Source organism: Oncorhynchus gorbuscha, linkage group LG11 (assembly GCF_021184085.1).
Source record: "Oncorhynchus gorbuscha isolate QuinsamMale2020 ecotype Even-year linkage group LG11, OgorEven_v1.0, whole genome shotgun sequence".
NCBI lineage: Eukaryota > Metazoa > Chordata > Actinopteri > Salmoniformes > Salmonidae > Oncorhynchus > Oncorhynchus gorbuscha.
In genome coordinates this window covers 58,053,356-58,080,600 of record NC_060183.1, presented here as the reverse complement: position 1 = coordinate 58,080,600, position 27,245 = coordinate 58,053,356, and the positions used below count along the sequence as shown (strand labels likewise).

General features: G+C 44.1%; 1 protein-coding gene across 8 annotated transcripts; it reads left to right on the top strand.

Annotated features, from left to right (window-relative positions):
• The first annotated feature begins 133 nt into the window (after positions 1 to 133).
• LOC124049014 (RIMS-binding protein 2-like) lies at positions 134 to 27,245 on the top strand. Of its 8 annotated transcripts, none has more exons than XM_046370286.1 (22): positions 134 to 194; positions 1,527 to 1,649; positions 4,856 to 4,960; positions 6,174 to 6,224; positions 8,299 to 8,494; positions 9,507 to 9,652; positions 10,948 to 11,030; positions 11,265 to 11,374; positions 12,817 to 13,632; positions 13,793 to 13,816; positions 15,167 to 15,318; positions 15,757 to 16,551; positions 16,656 to 16,811; positions 17,080 to 17,226; positions 17,514 to 17,619; positions 18,067 to 18,198; positions 21,074 to 21,243; positions 21,471 to 21,648; positions 21,872 to 21,972; positions 22,104 to 22,175; positions 22,429 to 22,566; positions 24,891 to 27,245. In XM_046370286.1, exons 3-22 carry the CDS (start codon positions 4,859 to 4,861, stop codon positions 25,086 to 25,088), a joined length of 3,873 nt encoding a protein of 1,290 aa, XP_046226242.1. In that variant the 5' UTR covers positions 134 to 194; positions 1,527 to 1,649; positions 4,856 to 4,858; the 3' UTR covers positions 25,089 to 27,245. The 8 variants fall into 8 exon arrangements, with proteins under 8 accessions (XP_046226242.1, XP_046226241.1, XP_046226247.1 ...); XM_046370285.1 differs by having other exon boundaries at positions 16,656 to 16,832; XM_046370291.1 differs by lacking the exon at positions 13,793 to 13,816.

Genomic DNA, 27,245 nt, shown 5'->3' with positions numbered 1-27,245 from the left:
TTCTGTTTTTTATTTTAAATACATTTGCAAACATTTCTATAAACATTTTTATATTTGTCATTATGGGGTATTGTGTGTAGATTGCTGAGTTTTTTTATTCAATCAATTTCAGAATAAAGCTGTAATTTATCAAGATGTGGAAAAGTCAAGGTGTCTGAATACTCTCTGAAGGCACTGTAAATGAAAAAGGACAGGTAAATTGATGGAAGAACAAAATTATTTTTTTCTCTTCTCACTCACTCCATATACACTACATGGCCAAAAGTATGTGGACACCTGCTTGTCGAACATCTCATTCCAACATCTTGTTCATTAATATGGAGTTGGTCACACCTTTGCTGCTATAACAGTCTCCACTCTTCTGGGAAGGCGTTCCGCTAGATGTTGGAACATTGCTGCGGGGCTTGATTCCATTCAGCCGGAAGAGCATTAGTGAGGTCGGGCACTGATGTTGGGCGATTAGGCCCGGTTCGCAGTCGGTGTTAAAATTCATCCCAAAGGTGTTCAATGGGGTTGAGGTCAGGGCTCTGTGCAGGCCGGTCAAGTTATTCCACAGCAATCTTGACAAACCCTTTCTGTATGGACCTCGTGTTGTGCTGCACAGGGGCATTGTCGTGCTGAAACAGGAAAGGAACTTGACTGGCCTGCAATGAGCCCTGCAAGAGCTACAAAGTCGGAAACACAGAATTATCTAAATCAAATCAAATTTTATTTGTCAGAAACACATGCTTAGCAGATGTTAATGCGAGTGTAGCAAAATGTTTGTTCTTCTAGTTCCGACAGTGCAGTAATATGTAACATGTTAATTACATTTAGAATGTCATTGTATGCTGTAGCGTTGATATTTCCCTTCACTGGATCCAAGAAGCCTGAACTATCCACCAAACCCAGATATGTCCATCGGACTGCCAGCTGGTGAAGTGTGATTCATCACTCCAAAGAACGCGTTTCCACTGCTCCAGAGTCCTATGGCAGCGAGATTTAAGATTTCACCCCTCCAGCCGACGCTGGCATTGCACAAGGTGATCCCCTCCAGCCGACGCTTGGCATTGCACATGGTGATCTTAGGCTTGTGTGCATGGCTGCACGGCCATGCAAACCCATTTCATGAAGCTCTTGACGAACAGTTCCTGTGCTGAAGTTGCTTCCAGAGGCAGTTTGCAACTCGGTAGTGAGTGTTGCAACCAAGGTCATACGATGTTTACGAGCCGTTGTTGCTCCTAGACATTTCAGCATCACAATAACAGCACTTACAGGTGAGGGGCAGAAATCTTATGAACCGACTTGTTAGAAAGGTGGCATTCTATGACGGTGCCAAGATGATCGTCACTGAGCGCTTCAGTACGGGCCATTCTACTGCCAATGTTTTCCTAAGGAGATTTCATGGCTGTGTGCTCAATCTTAAATAGCTGAATCCACTCATTTGAAGGGGTGTCCACATACTTTTGACCCTGTAGTGTATATTCCTTCACCCTGACTCACTCTTGCCCTTACTTGATTTCTGTCTTTGTTTTATTTTTCTCTAGGTAAGGTCAGACTATGAGCAGCTCGGACACACCTACAGTGCTGTGAGTTAGGAGAGAGACTTAGCCCAACAGGAAAGGAAACGGCTCCAAGGCAAACTGGAGAACCTCGAGCAGGTCCTCAAGGTGAGAATCCACCCGTCCGTCCATCCATCCATCAGTCCTAGCTCTCCTACATTCACTGCTACTGTTTTTTCAACTCAACAGTAAGCTCTGTCAGCCAATCATGAGAGATGAATTAAATGTCAGAGATAGGGTACTATAAGACCTTTGCAATCTGATTGGGTTAGGTTAAGGTGAAGCTAGATCACTAGATCAATATTTTCTGAAAACCTGATTGGACAATTGCATATATCTACAAAGTCTATCCTATGAGTTATAGAATCTTACTTACATCTTACTTCCCAATAAAAGTGTGTGAGTTTTGTCATTTGTGTTGCAGGAAACTCTTTTTCATTAGACTCTTGTATGCCAATAGCAATCAGCAGCAGTCTCATAGCAGTGTGAAATATACTCTCATTGCAAATCACTGCTTCCCTCCATGCAATATTGATTGTCTGTTTGTAAGGCTATATTTGAGAGAAAAATGTACCCATCTGAGGAAATTGACTCCTGCTCCTAAAAAATAAAAGAAGTGTGTGTTACTTTCTCATTGCCTATTGATTTGGACGGATGTGGAGATTGCATGTTGGAGAATATTATGAAGAGAGATGAGGATGGAGAAAGCAGAGAAAGACTGAAAAGGGAAAAGGAAAAAAATATGAGTGAGAGATTTCCTGAAGTGGAGCACTCTCCTTCGTTTCCAGTGTGCTCAATATTTCAGGGATAATAGTTTGTACTTTTTCACCATTGCATAACCATGTTACCAAGAGTGCTCCACTTCAGGAAAGTGCTATACCTCGGAATTTCAGAGAGAGATATTCACTGACATAATATTGCCATAAAGTTGGCTAATCTGAATAAGTGGAGTCTTAAACTGATAAGTTGCATCTTTGTTGCTGTGGATGAGGATGATGACGATGACGATGACGATAATGATACCGATGACGACGATTATAAGAATCAGTTAGCTGTGGGCTAGCGTCTGATCCCTGTGTATGAGAGCCAGAGCTCTAACGGGACAGTCCGTTTTGGAGCTCTTGAATGACCACAACCACATGTGACAGAGTGAGCCTAGTGACAGTCCCTCGGTCACTGGAGTCTCCTGGGTCTCCAGCAGAGCTTATGACTCCTCTGTGATTATGCAAAGCAGTGCCTGCTCAGGACATCTCTGAGCATCTCTGGGGAGAAAGAAGCTTTCCTTCTCCCGGAGAGAAAAAGATGAATGTCAGAGTTTATAAGCTGCTTTATGTTTTTAAGCTCCAAGAAACATCTTATGTCCTTAACTCCAAGTCCTACCGGTGGCAGCTGCTCTTAACTCTGGAGATTCAGTCATAATTACCCATTTGGGAGTGGGTGACTATACACTGAGTGTACCAAATGTTAGGAACAGTTTCCTAATATTGAGTTGCACCCCCTTTAGCCCTCAGAACATGCTCAATTCATTGGGGCATGGACTCTACAAATTGTCGAAAGCATTCCACAGGGATGCTGGCCCATGTGGACTCCAATGCTTCCCACAGTTGTTTGAAGTTGGCTGGATGTCCTTTGGGTGGTGGTGGAGCATTCTTGATACATACAGGAATCTGTTGAGCGTGAAAAACCCAGCAGCATTGCAGTTCTTGACAGATTCAAACTGGTGCACCTGGCGCAGGTGTTCCTAATATTGTGTACACTCAGTGTATGCGATTGATCACAAGAATCAGTGAGTCGGACTTGATATGGCGTCAATAGAGGTAGACAAACTTCATACCCTTTGAATGGAAAACGACAGCATTCTTGTTGCTTTGACATTTTATGTATTCATCTGGTATTATGGGTGCTGTAAAAGTGTTTGGATTGTGTTGTAACCATTCAAGACATAGTTACCGCACTATGACCATGTATGACCATGTTGTGACCTGGTCTCCCCAGGATATGAACATGTATTGGCTGTGTTGTTTGTGACCTGGTCTCCCCAGCATATAAACATGTATTGACTGTGTTGTTTGTGACCTGGTCTCCCCAGCATATAAACATGTTTTCACTGCGTTGTTTGTGACCTGGTCTCCCCAGCATATAAACATGTTTTCACTGTGTTGTTTGTGACCTGGTCTCCCCAGCATATAAACATGTATTGACTGTGTTGTTTGTGACCTGGTCTCCCCAGCATATGAACATGTATTGACTGTGTTGTTTGTGGTGACCTGGTCTCCCCAGCATATAAACATGTATTGACTGTGTTGTTTGTGACCTGGTCTCCCCAGCATATTAACATGTATTGACTGTGTTGTTTGTGACCTGGTCTCCCCAGCATATAAACATGTATTGACTGTGTTGTTTGTGACCTGGTCTCCCCAGCATATTAACATGAATTGACTGTGTTGTTTGTGACCTGGTCTCCCCAGCATATGAACATGTATTGACTGTGTTGTTTGTGACCTGGTCTCCCCTGCATATTAACATGTATTGACTGTGTTGTTTGTGACCTGGTCTCCCCGGCATATAAACATGTATTGACTGTGTTGTTTGTGATCTGGTCTCCCCAGCATATTAACATGTATTGACTGCGTTGTTTGTGACCTGGTCTCCCCAGCATATTAACATGTATTGAGTGTGTTGTTTGTGACCTGGTCTCCCCAGTATATAAACATGTATTGACTGTGTTGTTTGTGACCTGGTCTCCCCAGCATATTAACATGTATTGACTGTGTTGTTTGTGACCTGGTCTCCCCAGCATATGAACATGTATTGACTGTGTTGTTTGTGACCTGGTCTCCCCAGCATATTAACATGTATTGACTGTGTTGTTTGTGACATGGTCTCCCCGGCATATAAACATGTATTGACTGTGTTGTTTGTGATCTGGTCTCCCCAGCATATTAACATGTATTGACTGTGTTGTTTGTGACCTGGTCTCCCCAGCATATTAACATGTATTGACTGTGTTGTTTGTGACCTGGTCTCCCCGGTATATAAACATGTATTGACTGTGTTGTTTGTGACCTGGTCTCCCCGGTATATAAACATGTATTGACTGTGTTGTTTGTGACCTGGTCTCCCCAGCATATTAACATGTATTGACTGTGTTGTTTGTGACCTGGTCTCCCCAGCATATAAACATGTATTGACTGTGTTGTTTGTGACCTGGTCTCCCCAGCATATAAACATGTATTGACTGTGTTGTTTGTGACCTGGTCTCCCCAGCATATGAACATGTATTGACTGTGTTGTTTGTGACCTGGTCTCCCAAGCATATGCGAGAGGCTGCTGAGAGGAGGCAGCAGTTGGATGAAGAGCATGAGCAGGCCCTGGCTGCCCTCACCTCCAAGCAGCAGAAGATCCACCTTCTGCATAAGGTAAGCCCATAACACCCCACCTCGCCTCCGGCCCTAGACTCCAACCATCACCACAGTGGTCACTATAGACAATGCATCATGATAACAGTGGTCAAGTATGTGTGCATGTATTAGAGAGACTAGTATTGTGCAACTACTATGCAATGTTCCCCCAAACACTGTAACTCATGACTCGTGAAAAACAACAATATTCTACCATAGTGAGCGTTCTGCATGTGTCTGCTCTAGCACTGACAGTTCCTCTTGAGTTGTTTTTCAACTCAGCCTGTGGATATGAAATATGATGGGAATGTAAAAGAGGCCATATAATCAGTAGTCTCCTGTGATTGTGTGTCTGTCTGCATTGGCAGCAGTAATCTGAGCTCCTAGAGAGCTGTGTGAATCCCTGTGTGTTCTGTTTAGAGAGGAGCCATGGCAGACATAGCAATTAGTGCAGACCGCAAGCACAGCACAGCACAGATCAGACTCCCCAGAGACACTGCCTAAAGTTAACCAAGCACTTCACTTTAGGGAGACGGAGAGGGAATGCATGTGTGATTGTGTTTGCGTGTGTGTGTGTTATTGGGAGTTGAATGAGGATGTTTGCTTTTGAGTATTGGTGTGTGTTTGTCGGTGTGCACACCTATCTGCGTTTCAATCGGCGAGTTTGTATGCATCTGCCTCAGCGTGCTCATTTGAGGCCTTGTCCTTTGTCTGTTTTGTCCTTTACCTAATCCATTGCACTGTGATTCCATTTAATTACCAATCGCACAGATGATATATCACTTGAGTAGAACAGCATTTCGTCCTTCTAGATATCAAAGCCAATCTGGATGAAACAGCTTGATATTATGAGGCTTTTCCGATGCACCTTAGTTGCAGGTTTTTAAATTGGAAGTCATAGCACCCTTTCCATTTCGCCTAGTCTCCCCTGTCCTCAGAAACCCCACAGCTGTGAGGCATTCATTGCCTTTGTACTGTGAACTTGTCTCTCTAAGACTATTTCTCCTGCTCATGCTGTGCAGAGCTGACACCACTGAGGGTTCTGCATGTGTCTGCTCTTGCGCTGACAGTTCCTCTTGAGTTGTTGTTCAACACAGACTGTCTCTTCTATGTCTGCAGTGTACCAAGAGCTGTGCCAAGTGTATTCTTGATGTATTACTGACAGAGAAAGAATGTGCAGTGCTCACTGTGTCACCTGCAGGACCTATAAAACTGTGTTTGTGTTCTCCAGGCTCAGGTTGAAGCTGAGAGAGAGCATGAGGGAGCGGTCCACCTGTTAGAGGTAAGTGGACATGGAGGTCCAGTGGGCGAGGTGAGGATGGCTTCTGTGGCTGTTTTCAAAATGGTTGTCAATTGACTGATACATGTGGTTTTGTTTGTGTATTTAAGACACATTGATGCATAAGAAAAATACCTTGTTTTAAATCCACCAAATCCGTATTGCCTTTCATGAAAAGCTAGAGTTTTGAGGTAAGCCTGGTTAATCCCAGGTGATACTCTATACTGTATTTGCATTGCTTTCGGAGTCTTTTGTGGAGTGGGGAGCTACGCACTGATGAGCGTGGACTTCCCAGAGGGTTGGGTCCGCAAAACCTCAACCTGCCCATAACTCTTTCTTTTACGACTCAGTTAGACCGGTGAACTCTGCCATTGCTCAGGCTAAGATCAGAAGCTCTTATCGCAGCCACGACACTAATGGCTCTGGAGAAACCTCTTTTACAGAAAAATCAACAGGAGTTCAGGGGGCAACCATCCAGATGATGAAATATCTACAGTGCAGAGGAGCTGCATTAGGACTGGCGCTGTGCACAGAGAACAGCGTGTTCAGTTAACCTAGAGAGGAGATGGCTCTAAGATGAACTAGACATAATGTTCATTTCCATAATTTCTAGTTTTCAGCACTGTCTTGGTTATGATTTTGGGGTGTTTTCTTTTAGAATATTCATTGTACATGATCTTCCCCATAGGGGGACTTGTCGAACCTACTTGTTTTGTAATGGTTCTCTTTTCTAATTCATTGACATGATTTTGAATGGATTACTGTATTACATATGCATTGATTGCATTCGATGTAACAGCTTGATTTGGGTGTTTGTTTTCTTTCATCTTTATTCAATGTCATTGTGTGTTTCTATGTGTTTCTTCTGTGTCTGAACAGAACCATTTGGACAGAATGCAGATAATTCTGTTTCCCACCCTGAAACATCTAGTTACACAGTGTTCATCATTTCCATGGTCATTTCCGTCCTATAGCCTTTCAAAAGTCTCAGTGAATCACTTGGGCTCTAATTCACATCAGTGCATATGTTATGGTAATTAGGCAAGCATACATATGCTAATATTGAACTAGATTGAATTATATTAGTTGAACAGATCCTGTGTTGGTACTGAATCACACTATAGATCCTCTTCTGCCTCCTCTGTACTGCAGTCCAAAATTGTGTCCCAAATGGCACCCTATTCCGTATATAGTGCACTACTTATGACCAGGACCTTTAGGGCTCTGGTCAGAGGTAGTGCACTGTATGGTAGTAGTGCACTATATAGGGAATAGAGTGCCATTTTGTACACCTTCCAGATGTTCTGGAATATCTAAACACATTTGATTTCCTTGTTTCTGTATCTCAGCCCATCTTGCAGCCCAGTGTTCTGACTCTGAAACATCTAGTTTTATTGCTGGGTAAAACCAACTTTCCCCTTGGCTAGGACCCTGGCTTGTCTTATCTCTTACCCAGCAAGCCATGGGGTTTGAGCTTTCTAGCTTTCAGAGAAAACCCAACAGTTGTTAACTCAAGGCTCTAATCATTGTCTCGGAGCTGCTTAGATAATGTCTTTAATGTACATACTTTTATAAGCCTCTTCACTGTGCTTGGCTTTGGTTAGCAAAGTGTATCAGTGTTACACAGCCTCTTCCATATACTGTACATTGATTACTTGGCAGGCAGTGTTGTTGATATGAAATGGCTCTTTTGGGATCCTGTGCGGTAATTGGTTCGGCTTGCGATCTGCAGCACCAGATAAGGATTTAAGCCATTGATTAGTTGAACTCATAGTCATGTAGAGGTATATTATGTACATTTTATTAACATAAAACATGCATTGCTTTGTAATAGATCCCTTGTGTCTCAGTTGGTAGAGCATGGCGCTTGCAACGCCAGGGTTGTGGGTTTGATTCCTACGGGGGACCAGTATGAAAATGTATGTAAGTTGCTCTGGATAAGAGCGTCTGATAAATGACTAAAATATAAATGTAATACAGTGTATCTATCCCCTTCTAAAGAGTTGCTACATAGGAACACAGAAACATTCATTCCTTCTCTCTCCTTCCCTCTATATCACATAATTGTCCACGGAAGGACAAGGTTCGCGACCTGGAGCAGAAATGCAGGTCACAGACTAAACAGTTTGGCCATTTGTCCAGGAGCCTGGAAGATTTCCGTCTGGAGGTGGATACTGTGGACATCTTCAGCTCTGATTCTTTCTCCAAACAAAAAACTCCCCTTTCCCTGGAAAATAAACTCTCCCAAATCCTCAACGGACTGGCAGGGAAAGGTGAGAGCTCCCAACCCTGCCCCCTGTAAGAGCATTGTGCAGTCAGAAGACATACATATGAAGCAGAAAAGAGCCTTTCCTTAGAGAGTCATAGTACATGCATCATATCTGGCATTTGTTTCAAACTGTGTATCTCATCAATCAAGACCAGCGGACGGTTCTGAAAGTCTGTGTACACAATCTTGTTTGTGCTCCAGATGAGGCTCTGTCAGACATTATGCGTGGGTAATTAATTAATTAAAAATGGAACCAGACAGTGATTTAATCTAGTTATCAAAACATTGACCTTTACAAGAAGCCGGCTGGAGTGACGTTGGGAGAGTGGCAGATAGAGAAGATAATTTGGCAGCTAAACTGGCTGGTGTGAGTAAGGTCCTGCTTCTCTCTCAGCCCATCTCGACGGTAGGCTACAAGACAAATCTGGACCACTGTGGAAATGGGCGAAATGCTGCTATATTCATGATCAATAACACAGCTCATTGATCAGAGGGTTGATATATGACATCTGCTAATGAGAGCCAACACATTAGTATTCTAACCCCACATACTGTAATCTGCCAGCTAATACATACAGCAGAATCAGCAATACTATAGATTAGAAGGCTCTGAGATACTGCTCTAGATATCCTCTACTGTCACTTTACTGCAGTTAAAATGCTACTGTATGGTTGTAATCTGGTGGTGTGATGAAACAAATCCAACCACCAATAATTTTATATTTTTGTCTAAAATGTGAAATTACCTAGGTTTGGTGTTGTGTAGGGGTGTGTCGATGAGAACTCTGTGATGGCTGTGTCCTGGTCCCTGTCAGCTGTGTCGTTCGAGAGTGTTAAGCATCAGGGAAATGCATTGCAGATGCGTCAGGCAGAAAGAGCACAGCCAGGTCCTGGCCATATACTGTAGAGTGTTTGCTGTGTACTCCCCTGAACAGGAAATCAATAGCTGTACCATGAATGAAAGCAGAAGGAATGACAGATGCTCTTTATTTGGTGTGGAAATCAATGTTTCCCAGGCAATGAGAGCTCGGCAAACACTCCGCTGATATCGAAGTTCCTCCGCCCGCTACAGATCAGAGACAGGCCAGAGCTGCTATCTGTCAATCCCACCACCGTGACAACGAGCTGCCCCAGCAGCCCACAACGGGCGACCCCCTCAGAGGTGGGTAACGCCTCTCTTCTCTTCCCATTCAGAGACAAAGTCTCAAGGCAAAATCATGAGGGTGCTTTATCTCTGCTCTTACCAAGAGATGGGCTATTCATGGAACAGCTGTAAAATAGCACATGACAGCAGTCAGCTGAGCTATAGCGTAAAACCTATGGGTTTAGCACCGGACAGAAACATGACTCTCCAGTGAAAACTGTCAGAGAAGTAGAACTAGAGAGTTTAACCTCTCTAGCGTCCCACCTGGCCAACATCCAGTGAGATTGCAGAGCGCCAAATTCAAATACAGAAATACTCATTATAATAATTCAGAAAATATACAACTACTTTACATATGTTTAAAGATTAACTTATTGTGAATCCAACCACAGTGTAAGATTTTTAAAATGCTTTACGGAGAAAGCAGACCTTACGATTATTTGAGAACATAGCCCAGCAGACAAATCATTACAAACAGTAACCAGCAAAGTAGAAGTTACACAAGTCAGAAATAGAGATACAATTAATCACTTACCTTTGATGATCTTCATATGGTTGCACTCAGAAGACATTCATTTATTCAATAAATGTTCCTTTTGTTTGAAAAAGTCTCTTTATATCCAAAAACCATTTTGTTCACGTGTTTTCTTCAGTAATCCACAGGCTCAAACGCAGTCACAACAGGCAGACAAAAAAATCAAAATAATATCCGTAAAGTTTGTAGAAAAATTTCAAACGATGTTCATAATCAATCCTCAGGTTGTTTTTAGCTATTTCAACCTGACAATAACGTCGTCAATATAAAAGGTTAACAAGAAAGGCACTCTCTCGGTCGCGCACATGAAGAAGCTCTGTGACACAGCAGGGTCCACTCATTCAGATTGCTCTTACTCCCTCATTTTTCAGAATACAAGCCTGAAACAATTTATAAAGACCGTTGACATCTAGTGGAAGGCATAGGAACTGCAATTTGAGTCCTAAGTCAATGGATACTGTAATTGCATTGAATAGAAAACTACAAACAAACAAAAAATCCTACATCCTGAATGAATTTTTCTCAGGTTTTCGCCTGCCAAATCAGTTCTGCTATACTCACAGACACTATTTTAACAGTTTTGGAAAGTTAGAGTGTTTTCTATCCAAATCTACCAATGCATATCCTATCTTCTGGGCCTGAGTAGAAGGCAGTTTAATTTGGCCACGCTCTTCATCCAAAATTTCAAATGCTGCCCCCTACCCTAGAGAAGTTAACTAAAGGTGGAAGTATTTAGATGCAACTCTATGATTGCTCCTCTGCCCCTGTGTTCCTGCAGATGGAGGAGGATGAGGTCAGCCCTGCGCCCCGGTCCAAGCCTCGCTACACTGGCACGGTCCGTCTCTGCACCGCCCGCTACAGGTGGGACTGTTCAATCTGTCACACAACACCTGGGACAGCTGGATCAGATAGGGCTCTGGTCCAGGGCGTTATGTCAGTGTGAGCAAGCCGCACGTTACACCCTGGACCAGAGTTAGATCACCAAGTACATCAACCTGCAGATCGGAAGCACTCTTTTCTCCATAGAAATATTGTAGTATATCTTGTGGAGCACATCAATATGTTGAACTCCCCCTCCTCTCTCTTGTTGTGTAGTTACAACCCTTACGATGGGCCAAACGAGCACCCAGAGGCAGAGCTCCCCCTGGTGGCTGGGAAGTACCTGTACGTGTACGGCACCATGGACGACGACGGTTTCTACCAAGGTGAGAGTGAATGCAGGGCTACTACTTTGACTTTGCTGCTAACTTCTTTGTTGAGGAAAAATGTACTTACTCCAACTGTGATAAGTGTTTGTCTCACCTAGCTATCTTAATATGAATGCACTGACTAAGTCACTCTGGATAAGAGCATCTGCTAAATGGCTAAAATGTAAATGTACTACAACACACATTCCACACACACACATCACCACTGGCATCAGTATCAACAGGGCCCGCGTCATATCTAATCTCATTAGACTTATGAAGGCTTTTTCCTCCATGGCTACGTTAATCCTCCTAGCATCCCTGGCCCAGACTTCAGCCTGCATCAGCAGCTCTGGTGAGTCATCACTGGCAGCCATGGGCGGTGGTGTTGGTGGTGGTGGGTGAGAATGCCTAGATTTAGTCTAGCTACTGCCTGCCTGGCTGGCTGCATGGAGGAGGAAGTGGTTTGTATTTACCACAGGGATACTGGTGCTCAGACCAAGCTGTTGTCAAGATGCAGCCTGAGCCATGTAGCTCGACGGCTAATCCAGCAAGGCTCTGATTAATCGCAGACATATCCCTCTGCAGACAGAGAGCAAGGGCTTCCCAGCCTCACTACTGTACTGACTGGAAAGATGAGATAGAGAGGGAGAGGACAGTCAGGATCTCTTTGAAAAGCAAGCAAAACTGATGAGAGAAAGATGTTGGTGGTCACTAAGTCACTATAGTGAATTGGGTGCCATTTCAGACACACCCTTTGTTCCATCCACTGTGCAGGAATAGGTTTTTAACCCCCCGTACTTCCTGGAGAAAGTGATGATGGCATCATAGCCCTATCCTTTCTTCTCTGTCAGATCTGAGAGAACAGTCCCTACCATGAGGACGAGCACCACAGGGTCATGTTGTCCTGGGAAAATAGTGCTCCAAACACAGATCACACTTGCATTGAGTCACGAGGGCTCTCGTTATTATTTTCCTTTCTCTTTTTTCACTGATGAGATGGTCTATTTTTAGCTGATGTTAACATTTGCAGCAGGCATCATTAAAGGCTTGAGCGTGCCATAGATTCCCCCTGAGACGGCCGTGTGTGAATGGTATCTATCATCAGGCTACTGTGTGTCAGAACAGAACAGGGTTCCTGGAAGGTGTTACTGTGTCTGACTGAATAATCGCTCAATTAAATCTTCATAGCCAAAAATCCTGGGTGATACTACATGTTACTCCCAATAGAAATATCCATATTCTGCTCAACTCGTTTGATCCCTTCTTTACATACCACATTTCCATATAAATATTAATTATTTCATACATTCTAAAGGTCTTTTTTCATGGAATTGTTTGGAATAACGTGTTTGGAGACAAGATTTGTAGAGGAATTTGCAGAAGAGAGATGGTGGTGGGTTTATATTTGGTTGATTATAAAGTAAGCATCTCTCTCTGTCTGTCTCTGTGTGCTCCAGGTGAGCTGCTGGACGGCCAGAGAGGGCTGGTCCCGTCCAACTTTGTGGAGTTTGTCCAAGACAAGGAGAAACCATCCATCCAACTAGGGGACGGAGAGGAGGACCTGGGCTCTCTGGACCATATCACCCTTGGCCTGATGGGGGTGGATGGAGGGGCCCCTCGGGATGGGCTACTGGGTTCCAGCAACCCCCTGGGCCCCTGCAGCAACGGCACAGGGCCCCTGGACCCTGAGGATCTGGTCGATGACATTGTGCCTTACCCCCGGAGGATCACCCTGATCAAGCAGTTGGCCCGTAGCGTCATTGTGGCCTGGGAGCCCCCCATGGTGCCCCTGGGATGGGGAAAAATCAGCTGCTACAACGTGCTGGTGGATGGTGAGGTGCGTGCCAGCGTGCCCTACGGCGACAGGACCAAGTCGTTGTTGGAGAAGCTGGATCTGGACACGTATACGCACCGCGTGTCCGTGCAGAGTGTGACAGACAGGGGCCTGTCGGACGAGCTGCGCTGCACCCTGATGGTGGGAGCCAACGTGGTGGTGGCGCCATATGGACTGCGGGTGGACGACATCCTGCGTGACTCAGCCGAGCTCTCATGGTTGCCCAGCAACAGTAACTATGGGCACACAGTGTTCCTGGATGGGGCGGAGCATGCAGTGGTGAAGCCGGGAAGGTACAGGCTGCGCTTTGTTAACCTCAAGGCCATGACGGTATACAAGGTGAGGGTGGTGGCCCGGCCACACCAGGTACCATGGCAACTGCTCATGGAACAGAGGGAGAAGAAGGAGGCTGCTGTGGAGTTCTGTACACAAGCTGCTGGTGAGGCCGGTTTGATCTTTTCTTAAGTCTAAGTGTTTTATGTTGTCCATGTTCATATGTCATCTATAATGTTTTCTAGAAAGTTTGGATAAACGTCCATATATATATAGATGACTCACGTCCTTACGTGTGCTATGTATGTCTGTTATGTTTTGTCCAGGTCCAGGACCATATTCCAGATCAGGTCAGAATGAAGACCAGTTGGGTTATGGTGGTTATGGGAAAAGTAGGAAGTAGCTTTTGATTGGCATGTGCAACTGACACATCGAATGAAAACAAGCTAACAGCACTTTAAAACCTAGGAAACTACTATGAGTAACTTCCTCAGCTTTTCCCTCCCTTTGGCTCAATGCTAATATACCTCATAGATTAAAGTTACGTCCCAAATGGCACCATATTCCTTATATAGTGCACTACCAGAGCCCTGGTCAAAAGTAGTTGACTATATGGGAAATGGGGTTCCATGTGGGATACAACCTAAATATGCTGAAGTAACTCTCTCCCACTCTATCCTTCACTGATTTGACCACATCAGTATCTGTGTGCATTCCCCTCTGCCTGAGCTGAGATGTCCTGCATGGTGTACCTAGTGAACCAGGAATGAACAGGCTGTACCCATTCAACCCACACTGATGCCTTTCACACACACACACACACACACACACACACACACACACACACACACACACACACACACACACACACACACACACACACACACACACACACACACACACACACACACACACACACACACACACACACACACACACACACACACACACACACACATATATACTACAAGACTCTGAGTTAAACATGCATACTGCTGAACCATGACATAGTGGTACTGATCTGACTATTGTATTAGGCTCCACTAAAGTACAGTGGGCCTACAGTTTGTCCAAAGAAAACTCTGTCTGTCCTGTAGTTGACTCCTTGCTTAGAAACGATCAAATCAAATCAGGCCATCAGCATAGTGAACATGTGAAAACCCAAACAAACTTATAAATATGTATTTCTATGTAAGATGTAATAGGACCATTTCAGTAGAACTTTAGAACACACACACGCACACACTCACACACACACACACACACCTCCCTCTGTCCCTTTTAGCCTTCTACTTTCACTTTTTCATCATACAATACATTGCTAGAACATTCCAAATTGCTTTTAAATACTATATTGATAAATACATTTCCATTTGAGTGTGAATAGACTGATTACAAAGCTAAAGGGTTTGAGGTTAATCAGATAAGATGTTTCATGCATTTAGGATTCACTCTTAAAATAATCCCCCCAAAATTGACTGGATTTTACATAACATTTACATCGTGATTCCTTAGGTCTATGCAACCAACATTGGAAAAGGGAAAGGGGATTTGTGTATCACGTAATTTCCCAACAAAAAAAAAGAGATCGGATGAAACAAGTAACAGCACTCATGAATGCTCCACTCACCTCCACTCCATCACCGTTTGTGTTTGTAAAACCTATGTTGATAGTATCTAACGTGTCATCCCCCCTCCAGGCCCCCCATTACCACCTCAGGAGGTGCAGGTGCAGTGTGGCCAGGCACCAGGTGTCCTGCAGGTGCGCTGGAAGCCCCCTATCCTCTCACCCAGTGGAACCTCCAATGGAGCCAGCGTCATCGGATACGCAGTCTGCACTAAAGGACAAAAGGTGAGTCAGTAACTGCCAAAAGACAGAAGGTGAGTAAGGGTATACACCAAGTGACAGCGGAGTATGTGAGAGTGAGTGAACTACAGAGTGTTAGAGTATGTGATATGTGTGTGTAATTGTGTCATTACATCACCGCTGGCTTTAGTGCTCAGCAGTGCTACCTAGACAGCTCACACTGTCAGTGCTAGTATTCTCTATATACAAAGCCCTGTGAAAACCCTAGAAAGCACTCTCACTCCCTCTGCTGGTGGACATTAAATATGGACATCCTCCCTTTGTAGAGTTGCACAGGGTCTGTATTAGGCAAACTGTCTATACTAGTGGACGTTGCTCTGAATTTAAGAGCAATGCAGTTGAAAAGCAGTTGAAAGGAATGCAACAATGAACTGAATGTCAACTGTGTCCAACCCGAGGTGTGTGTGTTGTGTTTCCTGTCAGATAGCGGAGGTGTTGTACCCTCTGGCTGACTATGTGACAGTGGAGCTGAACAGGATCCAGTGTCTGGAGGCCAGGGAGGTCATCGTCAGGACGTTATCAGCACAGGGAGAGTCCCAGGACTCCCACGTTGCCCCCATTCCAAACAACCTACTGTTGCCGCCTCCTCACCCTGCCCCTGTGCCCCCTCAGCAACCACACGCAGGGCCCCCTCCACCTCACTCCCATGCCCCTCCACCCCACCTCCAGTCACCTCACCTCCCTCACCCACAACTACCCCCGCCTCACCTCCAGCCTCCCTCACCCCTGCCTCACAGACAACCCTTCCCTAACCACAGTCCTCAAACCCAGCCACACCTCCAACCCCTGCCCCCTCATCTTGTTCCCCAGCCTCACCGACAGCCTCAACCCGCTCACCCTGGTGGTCCTCCACAGCCCTTGCACCTCCAGCCTCATCCTCCCCATACAATTCCCCAGCATCGCCTACCCCTGCTGCCCCACCCACCCCCCCAGCTCCACCAGAGACCAGTAAGTGCCAGAGACCTGGAAGCCAAAGAGCAGGTGGTCCAGCATGGGGGCGTCCCAAGCCAGCCCTGGGATCCTACCCGCTCCCCCTCCGCCCAGCCTCCTCCCGCACCCATGTACGGGCACACCCTGGAGGCGCCCCTTTCTGCAAACCACCGCTCACCCTCCCCCCAGAGAATCCTGCCACAGCCCAGGGGCACCCCCATCCCAGACCAAATGGCCAAAGCCATCGCCCGCGAGGCAGCACAGAGGGTGGCTGCAGAGAGTGGCAGAGTGAGTCATTCATACATAAAACCAATCAATGTTGCCCTGGTTAAAGCTCTAGTCTGATCATTTGTTTGTTGAAGTTACAAATATCTGCCTATGGATTGTGTTAGATGGAGAGGAGAGTCGTCTACAATGAGCAGGGCCAGGCCTTCCACCAACAGAACTCAGATGAGGAAGAGGAGGATGAGGAAGGGTATGGTCACGGCCTCAGGAGACAGGGGGCCTCAGTAGATGAATTCCTCAGAGGGTCCGAGCTGGGCAGGCCGGTAAAGACAGAATGTAATAGGGTACATATTCACATCCAATGGTTTTTCCCGGTTGCTGGATATCCTAGTATGATTTCACAAGTTTATGTGTGTGTGTGTGTGTGTGTGTGTGTGTGTGTGTGTGTGTGTGTGTGTGTGTGTGTGTGTGTGTGTGTGTGTGTGTGTGTGTGTGTGTGTGTGTGTGTGTGTGTGTGTGTGTGTGTGTGTGTGTGTGTGTGTGTGTGTGTGTGTGTGTGTGTGTGTGTGTGTGTGTGTGTGTGTGTGTCAGGCCCACTACAGCCACAGTGAGGAGTACCACAGTGAGAGCAGCCGGGGCTCTGACCTTTCTGACATCATGGAAGAGGATGAGGAGGAGCTCTACTCTGAAATGCAGCTGGAGGAGGGACGACGACGCAACTCCCACAATGCACTCAAGGTAGGAATACCACTCATGTAGTCTCTCATCAAAGCTTAACATTCAAATGTTAAATATTAAAATCGAGTAAACTGATTTGGTTCTGATTACCACTTGTACAATGGAAAAAATCAAGTACGCAAACCCCTTTACCACAGTTGGATGATATGGCCCCTGTGTCCAGCCATGTGTCTACATTAGAATACTTCTTCTATCTTGTTTGATTGGGATGACCTTTTCTTTGAAGGAATAGTCATTTTGCTAGTTGTGGGAAGATTAAGATTTTTTTTATGTGTGATCTTTTTAAGATTGGGAACAACTCCTCTGGGGGTCGGCTGGATCGGGAGACGGGGAGAAGAATGCCACGGGACGGTCCGCAGCCCCAAAGACACCCTCTTATGGTGCCCTCCATTGGTCAGTCGGGTCACATTACCCCAGAGAGGACTCTGGGAGTTGTATTGTGTTTGTCCATTGATGTTCTCTGTGCCCTAGTAGATGTTCTGCTGCCTGTTTTAATCCTCCATGAGCTTCTCTGTGTGCAGATCACCTCTGTGTCTTTGAACCATGCTCATGTCTTCACAGTACTGACAGCTTACTTATAGACATCAGTCAATGTACAGTATTATCAGCTACTAGAACGTTCCGTGGCTGCTACGGTGACAAGGTACACAGACATATATTTCACCGTAACAAATGTAGCTGAATATTTTAATGATTAAGAACTGCTTTTGAGCTCTCTGTATATGGCCAACAATATGTTAGGATTATCAAAGGTTATGCCAGGAAGAGACCTCTGAACCAACCAACCAATGAGTAGCATTCGCGCTTTAACCACCACCGTTTGATTGGTGTTTCCTGTAGAGATAACCACAGAGAGTAACAGTGATGGGAACCTCTCCCCCGTCACGGAAGATGTTTACTATGGCAGTGTAGTACCGCACGGCACGTGGTCGTCCCGACGACGCCCCACAGGCGCCAAGCCTTCCTATAATGGTACGTGCTGTGGTTTATCCCTCGCTCCTTCACCAAAGCACAGCCAATAGCCACCAGCGCTAGTCGAGAGAAGAGTAGTGTTGCCAACGACTGCCTTAATATGTCTCAGAACGCCTAGCATGATCCACTGCACTGCACCAATATGGCACCTTGCTGAGCAACACTGTTGAAGATGGCTGCCCACTGTTGCGGATTGGAATGACTGCTGCTCAAATGATGCTTCTCCCGTCCCTCCCTTGCACTGAACTCCATCAGATGCCTGCTAAACCCTTCCCCCTCTCAATTTAACCCCACCCACCACACCTTTCCTGGGGTTACTATGCATGACTGGGTGGAAGGAGTCAGGGTCATTGAAGAATTATATAGCATCGCTGTACTTGCTGAGAACTCAATGACTGTTACAGAAAGTTCTACTGAAATGGTCCTATTACATCTTACATAGAAATACATATTTATACATTTGTTTGGGTTTTCATATGTTCACTATGCTGATGGCCTGATTTGATTTGATCGTTTCTAAGCAAGGAGTCAACTACAGGACAGACAGAGTTTTCTTTGGACAAACTGTAGGCCCACTGTACTTTAGTGGAGCCTAATACAATAGTCAGATCAGTATCACTATGTCATGGTTCAGCAGTATGCATGTTTAACTCAGAGTCTTGTAGTATATGTGTGTGTGTGTGTGTGTGTGTGTGTGTGTGTGTGTGTGTGTGTGTGTGTGTGTGTGTGTGTGTGTGTGTGTGTGTGTGTGTGTGTGTGTGTGTGTGTGTGTGTGTGTGTGTGTGTGTGTGTGTGTGTGTGTGTGTGTGTGTGTGTGTGTGTGTGTGTGTGTGTGTGTGTGTGTGTGTGTGTGTGTGTGTGTGTGTGTGTGTGTGTGTGTGTGTGTGTGTGTGTGTGTGTGTGTGTGTGTGTGTGTCATGGTGTTTTTGTCATACATGTTCGTGTAACCCATCATGTCTGGTTTGCTCTCCAATCTCTATCCATCTGTAAGTTCATATGTGGTGTCAAATTGATACACATTACATTATATTATTTACTCTTGTCTCTGTGCTGATACTGCGACCAATTGATGGATTGACCACAGAATTCTGCTTGCACGCTACAAAATGAAGTGTTGGTTTGATGAGCAAGCTCAATCCATTATATACCATAGTACTGCACAGTCACCTACATGGTTTGGCTCTCTCGCTTGTAAATCACTTGTAAACAACACACTTGTCTATACTGTATATGCCTCTTCCCTTCTCTCCGTCCATGCATAATAGCATGCGCAACATGACTCACTACTACACACTAGTGTTACTGAGTGGCCAAATTCAGTCAAAGAATGTTTCCTCTCATGCTATAGATATGAATCCAAAATCAATGTAACATAATGCCATAGACTGTGACCCATTACAACTGTAGTGGATCCTAGTGGACCTATAGTTGAAGTCGGAAGTTTACATACACCTTAGCCAAAAACATTTAAACTCAGTTTTTCACAATTCCTGACATTTAATCCTAGTAAAAATTCCAGTCTTAGGATCACCACTTTACTTTAGGAATGTGAAATGTCAGAATAATAGTAGAGAGAATTATTTTTTCTTTCATCACATTCCCAGTGGGTCAGAAGTTTACATACACTAAATTAGTATTTGGTAGCAGTGCCTTTAAATTGTTTAACTTGGGTCAAATGTTTTGGGTAGCCTTCCACAAGATTCCCACAATAAGTTGGGTGAATTTTGGCCCATTCCTCCTGACAGAGCTGATGTAACTGAGTCAGGTGTGTAGGCCTCCTTGCTCGCACACGCTTTTTCAGTTCTGCCCACACATTTTCTGTAGGATTGAGGTCAGGGCTTTGTGATGGCCACTCCAATACCTTGGCTTTGTTGTCCTTAATCCATTTTGCAACAACTTTGGAAGTATGCTTGGAGTCATTGCCCATTTGAAAAACCCATTTGCGACCAAGCTTTAACTTCCTGACTGATGTCTTGAGATGTTGCTTCAATATATCCACATAATTTTCTTACCTCATGATGCCATCTATTTTGTGAAGTGCACAACATGATGTCGCCATCCCCTGTGCTTCAAGGTTGGTGTTCTTCGGCTTGCAAGCATCCCCCTTTTTCCTACAAACAGGTCATTATGGCCAAACAGTTCTATTTTTGTTTCATCAGACCAGAGGACATTTCTCCAAGAAGTACAATCTTTGTCCCCATGTGCAGTTGCAAACCGCAGTCTGGATTTTTTATGGTGGTTTTGGAGCAGTGGGTTCTTCCTTGCTGAGCGGCCTTTCAGGTTATGTCGATATAGGACTTGTTTTTACTGTGGATGTAGATACTTTTGTAACTGTTTCCTCCAGCATCTTCACAGGGTCCTTTGCTGTTGTTCTGGGATTGATTTGCACTTTTCGCCCCAAGGTACGTTCATCTCTAGGAGACAGAACGCGTCTCCTTCATGAGCGGTATGATGGCTGCGTGGTCCCATAGTGTTTATACTTGTGTACGATTGTTTGTACAGATGAACGTGGTACCTTCAGGCGTTTGGAAAGCCATTACATCTAAAGCCATGACATAATTTTCTGGAATTTTCCATGCTGTTTAAAGGCACAGTCAACTTAGTGTATGTAAACTTCTAACCCACTGCAATTCTGATACAGTGAGTTATAAGTGAAATAATCTGTCTGTAAATAATTGTTGGAAAAATTACCTGTGTCATGCACAAAGTAGATATCCTAACCGACTTGCTAAAACTATAGTTTGTTAACAAGAAATTTGTTGGAGTGGTTGAAAAACGAGTTTTAATGACTCCAACCTAAGTCTATGTAAACTTCCGACTTCAACTGTATATTGAGATGCAAGTGGATGTGTTCTCTTTCTCGCCCGTGTTTAAGAGGGATACGGGGACCGGGAACGCCGCTCCCCTCCTAACTACGATGAGTCAGAACCTGAAGAAACATTCCGGATCTTTGTGGCTCTGTTTGACTACGACCCCCTGTCCATGTCTCCCAACCCGGACGCCGCAGATGAGGAACTGCCCTTTAAAGAGGGCCAGATCATCAGGGTGGGTGTCACACACAGTGCTAGGCCATATGAGGAGATATATTGTGCTTGTTTTGAAAACAATGAGGTACAATATAAAATATCATTGAAAATAGACTTTTCCTTCTGCCATCTCTTTTGTTTTGCTTCCAATCAATCTTGCTCCATTTTTCTCTCTCTCCCTCCCCTCTCACTCTCCCTTGCGTTCTGTCTCTCGCTCGCTTGTTCACTCTCGCTCTCTCTTTCCAGGTATATGGTGATAAGGACACTGATGGTTTCTACCGAGGGGAGATCAGGGGAGGCAGGATGGGGCTCCTGCCCTGCAACATGGTGTCAGAGATCAGGGCTGAAGATGAGGAGACCATGGACCAGCTCATCAAGCAGGGCTTCCTCCCACTAAACACACCAGTGGATAAAATTGGAATAGGTAACCACAGAACTATATGGAATAGAACAGACATCCTTATTCAGGTCAATGATTAAAAAATAACGGGTGGACTGGGAGCCATTTTGACTGTACCCATTTCATATTTTTCTAGGTAACATACTGGGCACACGTATCTCTCTATGACATCTCTCTATGACACCACATACATATCTGTTACTATATCACCTCCTGTCCTGGCGTGTCCTCTTGTTTCCTCTCACAGGGCAGGACAGACGAGGCCTCTGTCAGCATCAGGCCACCAGGAGGATGGTGGCCCTCTATGATTATGACCCCAGAGAGAGCTCCCCCAACGTGGACGTGGAGGTATTGACACACACACACACACACACACACACTGTACATACACACACACTGTACATACACACACTGTACATACATGTAACCAGATAGACAGACATTGTAAGGGTATTAATGACATCTCTGTTTCCTGATAGGCTGAGTTGACTTTCTGTGCTGGTGACATCCTCGCTGTATTTGGAGAGATTGACGAAGACGGGTTCTACTATGTGAGTATGCCTCTTTTCTGGGTTCCGTGATGTTACTAGTAGCATTATTATATAGGGCAATTCAAAGGTTGTAAAAGTCAGCTGTTTTAGTTCTGCATTTTTAAGAAATACCATTGGCTCAACTGCCTGCACATACACATAGTATGTCCTCTTGCCCAGGAGAGGGCTCTTTCCCTCAGGTTTGACCATCAGAGTTCAATGGATCTAGCCATGGTTCTCATCCCCACTGCACCCTCCTCTCCTCTCTCTGCAGGGTGAAATCAATGGCCACCGTGGCCTCGTCCCCTCCAACTTTCTGGAAGAAGTGCCTGACGACGTGGAGGTGTACCTGACGGACACTCCATCCCGCTACGCCCAGGATGAGCCCGCCAACCGGGCCGAGGCCAAAAGGGTACATCACCGCTCTCAGCGCTAGTCCCTCTGTCCATCCATCCTCCGTCTCTCTTGATATAAGCCTCGCTTCCTCCACTTGCCGTCTGTGTTCTGTGTGTGTGTGTGTGTGTGTTGTCCGTGTGTCTGACAGTGGTGACGATACAAACCTTAGCCCCGGCTGGCGAAAGGGACGAACGCAGTCAAACCTTTCTGAGAGTTAGAAAGGAAGAAGCAAAGCCTGATGTGGACAGAGAGATAGAACACTTGAACTGTGCCCGTACGGGGTGGGTGATATTCACAGACCAGTGACATAAGAGAGTACAGATTTGAAATAGGCTAAAGTAATTCCTACACAGGAATATAGAAGGATCATTGGGTAACCTCTTTGCACCAAAACACCAAACTCAACTCTGGATCCTGTGTCTATTAATAAGTGCTTTATGAACACCTCTTAAACTTTCCTGATTTCTACCAGTTGTACCCAAATGGACAGAAAGGATTTAAGTAAACTGTAGGGTTGGTAATATAGCAAAGCATGCCTTTTTCAAAAACAAACTCGATACCTTTTATATAATAGTAGACTTTGGCCCAACTGCTGTATTTCCTGGGAGAGGCTTTGTTTCTTTTGTATACTGCATACACTTCCAAAAAGATCTATTTTTCAGGCCTGATGAGAGTTGATAGATATGCCATGTTTGAACTAAACCAGGAGAAATAACAGCCACAGTGATACATCCATACTGTAATGGTACAATGGAACAATAAAAGCAGCAATCATTTTCATTTGCGCCCTGTGTTCATGTGCGTATTCTTGGTGTTTTTCTTTTCTGTTCTCATAGTTGTTTGTGGGTTGTACTGAAAATGAAACGTCAACACGGCTGATTTACTTTTTTTCCTCACCTGCTTTGGCAAATACAAACAGAAGAAGATTGTTCATTTCACATCATAAATGGCTCTGTCTGCCTTGTACAGTACGTGAGCAACTAGAGATACCAGCCTGACAGATCTAATGCTGGGTATTGTGACTACACTTATGCTAAATGGTTCATTTGTAGCCAGTAAACATTCTGCTTACACAGTCACAAAGTTTACAGCAACATGGTTATTCATGCTTGCACATTAAAGTTGTATATACTATTCTGTGTAATTAGGAAAGTGTTTCCCGTTACTTTTTAGTGTAACCAGAATGCTAATTTACAGCATAAATTAGAAAAATTGTTACAAATACATTTTTTGTAACAATTTATTGGAGTGATTTAATGCCTGCAAAGTAGTGGACTACTAATTATCTGTGAGATCGTGCTCTATTTTGCAAACTTATAAGTTCCCTATAGCTGTAGTTGTTGAAAAAACATTACTAATGGGAGCTGCAAATCTCCATTTGATTCAGAAATGATTCCTCTTTATCTTTGAGAGACCATTTTAAAGGTCCTAGATGAACTGTACGGTAGCATCGGTTGCCAGTCCAGTACATTAGGCAAGAGGGATGGTATCTACAGTTGTGTCCCTGAGTGTTGTATATTACTGTTGGTGTCCCTCATGATCAATGGACATATCAGAATCTGTGGTGTTGCGATGTTGTGTGCTCTATGTTTGATGGCTTCTTCACCAGTGTTTGTGTGTGTGAAACCTCAGCAGCGCCACCAATGTCTTCAGTCCCCATCAACAGAAGGAGAGGGAGGTATTAAGGAATGATTTCAACAATAGCCCAAAAGGCAATACCTCATCCTTATTCTGAACCACTTTTATAAACATTAAGGGCTTGTTTCCCGGACACTAGTCCTGAACTAAAAACCTATTCCAATGGCAAATGTTTATTGAGCAAGCGTTTGAAGCTAAATCCTTGTCTGGGAAACCAGTCCTATTTGAAACATAAACGTTACGTAGGTATTTGACACACATTTAGTGGAAAACCTACAGTAAGTATAATGGTCTGCATTGACACTGTTCTCTTGGACTTTATACAGAGTTATGTTTTCATACTTGTCTATATTGACAGCTAATGCTGAGAAGTCTGAAGGTCAGCACACATAACTTCAAATTCAAATATTATTGGAAATTGAATTAGACTGTAGAAATGTTTGGCATACCTAACCCTTCACTCTATTTAACACAACATATTTTAAAGTCCATTTCGATATATAGCTTTACTGTTGATGGATAGGGCTACTCAGGTGACAGTGGGGTGATAAAGTGTTGTTGAGGGACACAATGCTGACTGTAGACTATATGTACTATTGTAGCCCTACCTCAGAAAGAGAAAGAGTAGGCCACAGTGGACTACTGATTTCTTTGTAATGCACTGCCCCTACCCCCACCACCCTCCATGGCATTTCTCTTCAGGTAACCACGGATACCACAGAGAGCACGGCCCCGCCTGTCCGAGCGGCATCCCCCATGGTGCGTCCCGTGTGTCCCCCAGGCACCATGCGGCCCATCAGCCCCACCAGGGGCCCCAGGGACCTCCAAGACAACAAAAAGAAAAAGGGACTGCTCTCCAAGGGGAAGAAACTGCTCAAGAAGCTCTCTCCGGTTAAATAAACTGTTCCCAGCTGAGCCCAGTACTGTACATCACATACAGTACATGCAATCAAATCAGCTGATCGTACGCACACAACTACAATTGCAACATGTGTGTATGTATTACAGGACAATATATGTGAGCCTAATCTAATATATTCAGTGATACATGTTCTAATGATTAATACACATACTTACATGTACTTCGTGCCAAATTCAATGAGACCTTTGCTCACACATACTGTATAACTGTGATGTATTTAAGGTAGAGGGGAAAAAGGAGAACAAACTAGGATTTTCATGACATGGATTTTCATTTCCACTGTTTTCTTTAATTAATCAAATGGAGATCAGGACGATGCTGCTAAACCATTTGTGTGCATTTGTTTCAAGCAGGGTAACAACAGAGTAGCCTATTTTTTTGTTTATTACAAATCTAACATTTCTAGATGGTTTCCATAGCAATTGTGCAATTATAAGGTCTCTAACAGACATGACGTGGCAAAAAACATCAATGTTGTGGCAGTGAGATGTTGATACCAGGAGAGACCATACTCCTGGAACACTGGAGCAACAACTCAACTATTGATGGCATTCTGTCAGTAATGCTGGCTGCTAATACAGAGGCTTTATTCAGTGCAATATATCACAGACAGGATGGTGACAAAGGGTTGAATCACTCACAGAACCTAGAAGTCTATAGGGTAGTTGGACACAGGGCATTACAGACAGGAGAAGGAGCTGCATTGGAAAATACATTTGAACCATCTCAGTGGCCTTTATGAAAGCAATTCTAGCATGACTTTCCTCATTTTCTATGGATGAACAAGGTTGTTTTTAGACTTACAAGTCTTTGCCAAGAACCCCTAGTGCATCTCTGCAGCTTTGTTTGATAGAAATCTAAAATGTATGTTTGTTCGTTTCATTGCTGTCCAACTGTCATGAAACGCCTAGTTAAAGACAACCTTCTGTGTTTGCCTTCCAATTGCACAAAGGTGTGTTTTGCCTGATGAATGGAAAATAAGTAGTTCTCTGTGTGTATGGACGTGTTGAGGGTGTGTGAGTTTGTGTGCTCAGTGTGCATTCATGTCTGTGCATCCTTTATTTAAAAAGAGGATAAGTAGTTGAGTCATGTGATCTTAGTGGTGTGCTGCTAACTACATTGCCGGTGTAATATTCAGTTCTGTTGTCTGTCAAAGAGGGCCATTTTCCCCGCTCAGCCATTTCAGTAAAGATGTCTAGGTGTGCTCAAGATTCAGCACCGTTTACTTGTTTACACTCTTCTAGAACTCGTGAGAACCTATTTCTGAAGTCAAGGGAAGGGGAGGGATGACCTACATACTGTACCTACAACCTCTAAACCAGTAGTCATGTGGCTTATGGGATAACTGAGTGCTAGGATGCATCCAGCTGATCCATTGACTGGAGAGGCTGTCATAGCCTTTAGACAAACATTGTCCTGTATTTTGACGCCTTTCAGGACCATATATTATCCCATTTTCATAAACCATGATCCTATTCTGTAATAGTTTAACATTACTTCCGTTGCTGTACAGCCACAGTTTGATGGACATGATCATAATGGACAACATGTCAATCCATGACTCAAAATGACAGTGTTTTATTCTGACAGGGTCCTCTAAATTCCCATCAGCTAAGATATCTGAGTCAAGCTTAATACCCTGCTGTATAATGATTACAGGGTTCTTTTATGTTTATTTTTTTTAAAAGAGAGAAAATCAAATGATGGATTGTCAAAAAGGAATGTACGAAATGTTCAGCGGGCAATATAGTACACATTTTATTATTTGTCCAACGTTATGCATTATGTTATGCATCCATTTGTCAAAAGGTGTTAGTCATAATACCAAATCCTTTATTTGTAAATGGGTGTAGTGTCTATACTATTGCTCTTTTGTACTTTTCTCCATTTATAGATCATTTCTAAATGTTTATACTTGATTTTCAGACTGCCTTTTTTAGTGCATTGAGATGTATTCTTACTGTAAACAGTGCAAGCATTCTCCATGGTGTCCTCCAGATAAGATGTTTAAGTCTGCGGTTATGTGCTTGCTCCGTGAATCAAAGATACAAACAAAAAATTGAAATCATTATTTATGGTGTGTGTGTGCATGTGCAAAAAAAATTACATTTTTTATAAAAAATAAATTTGATATT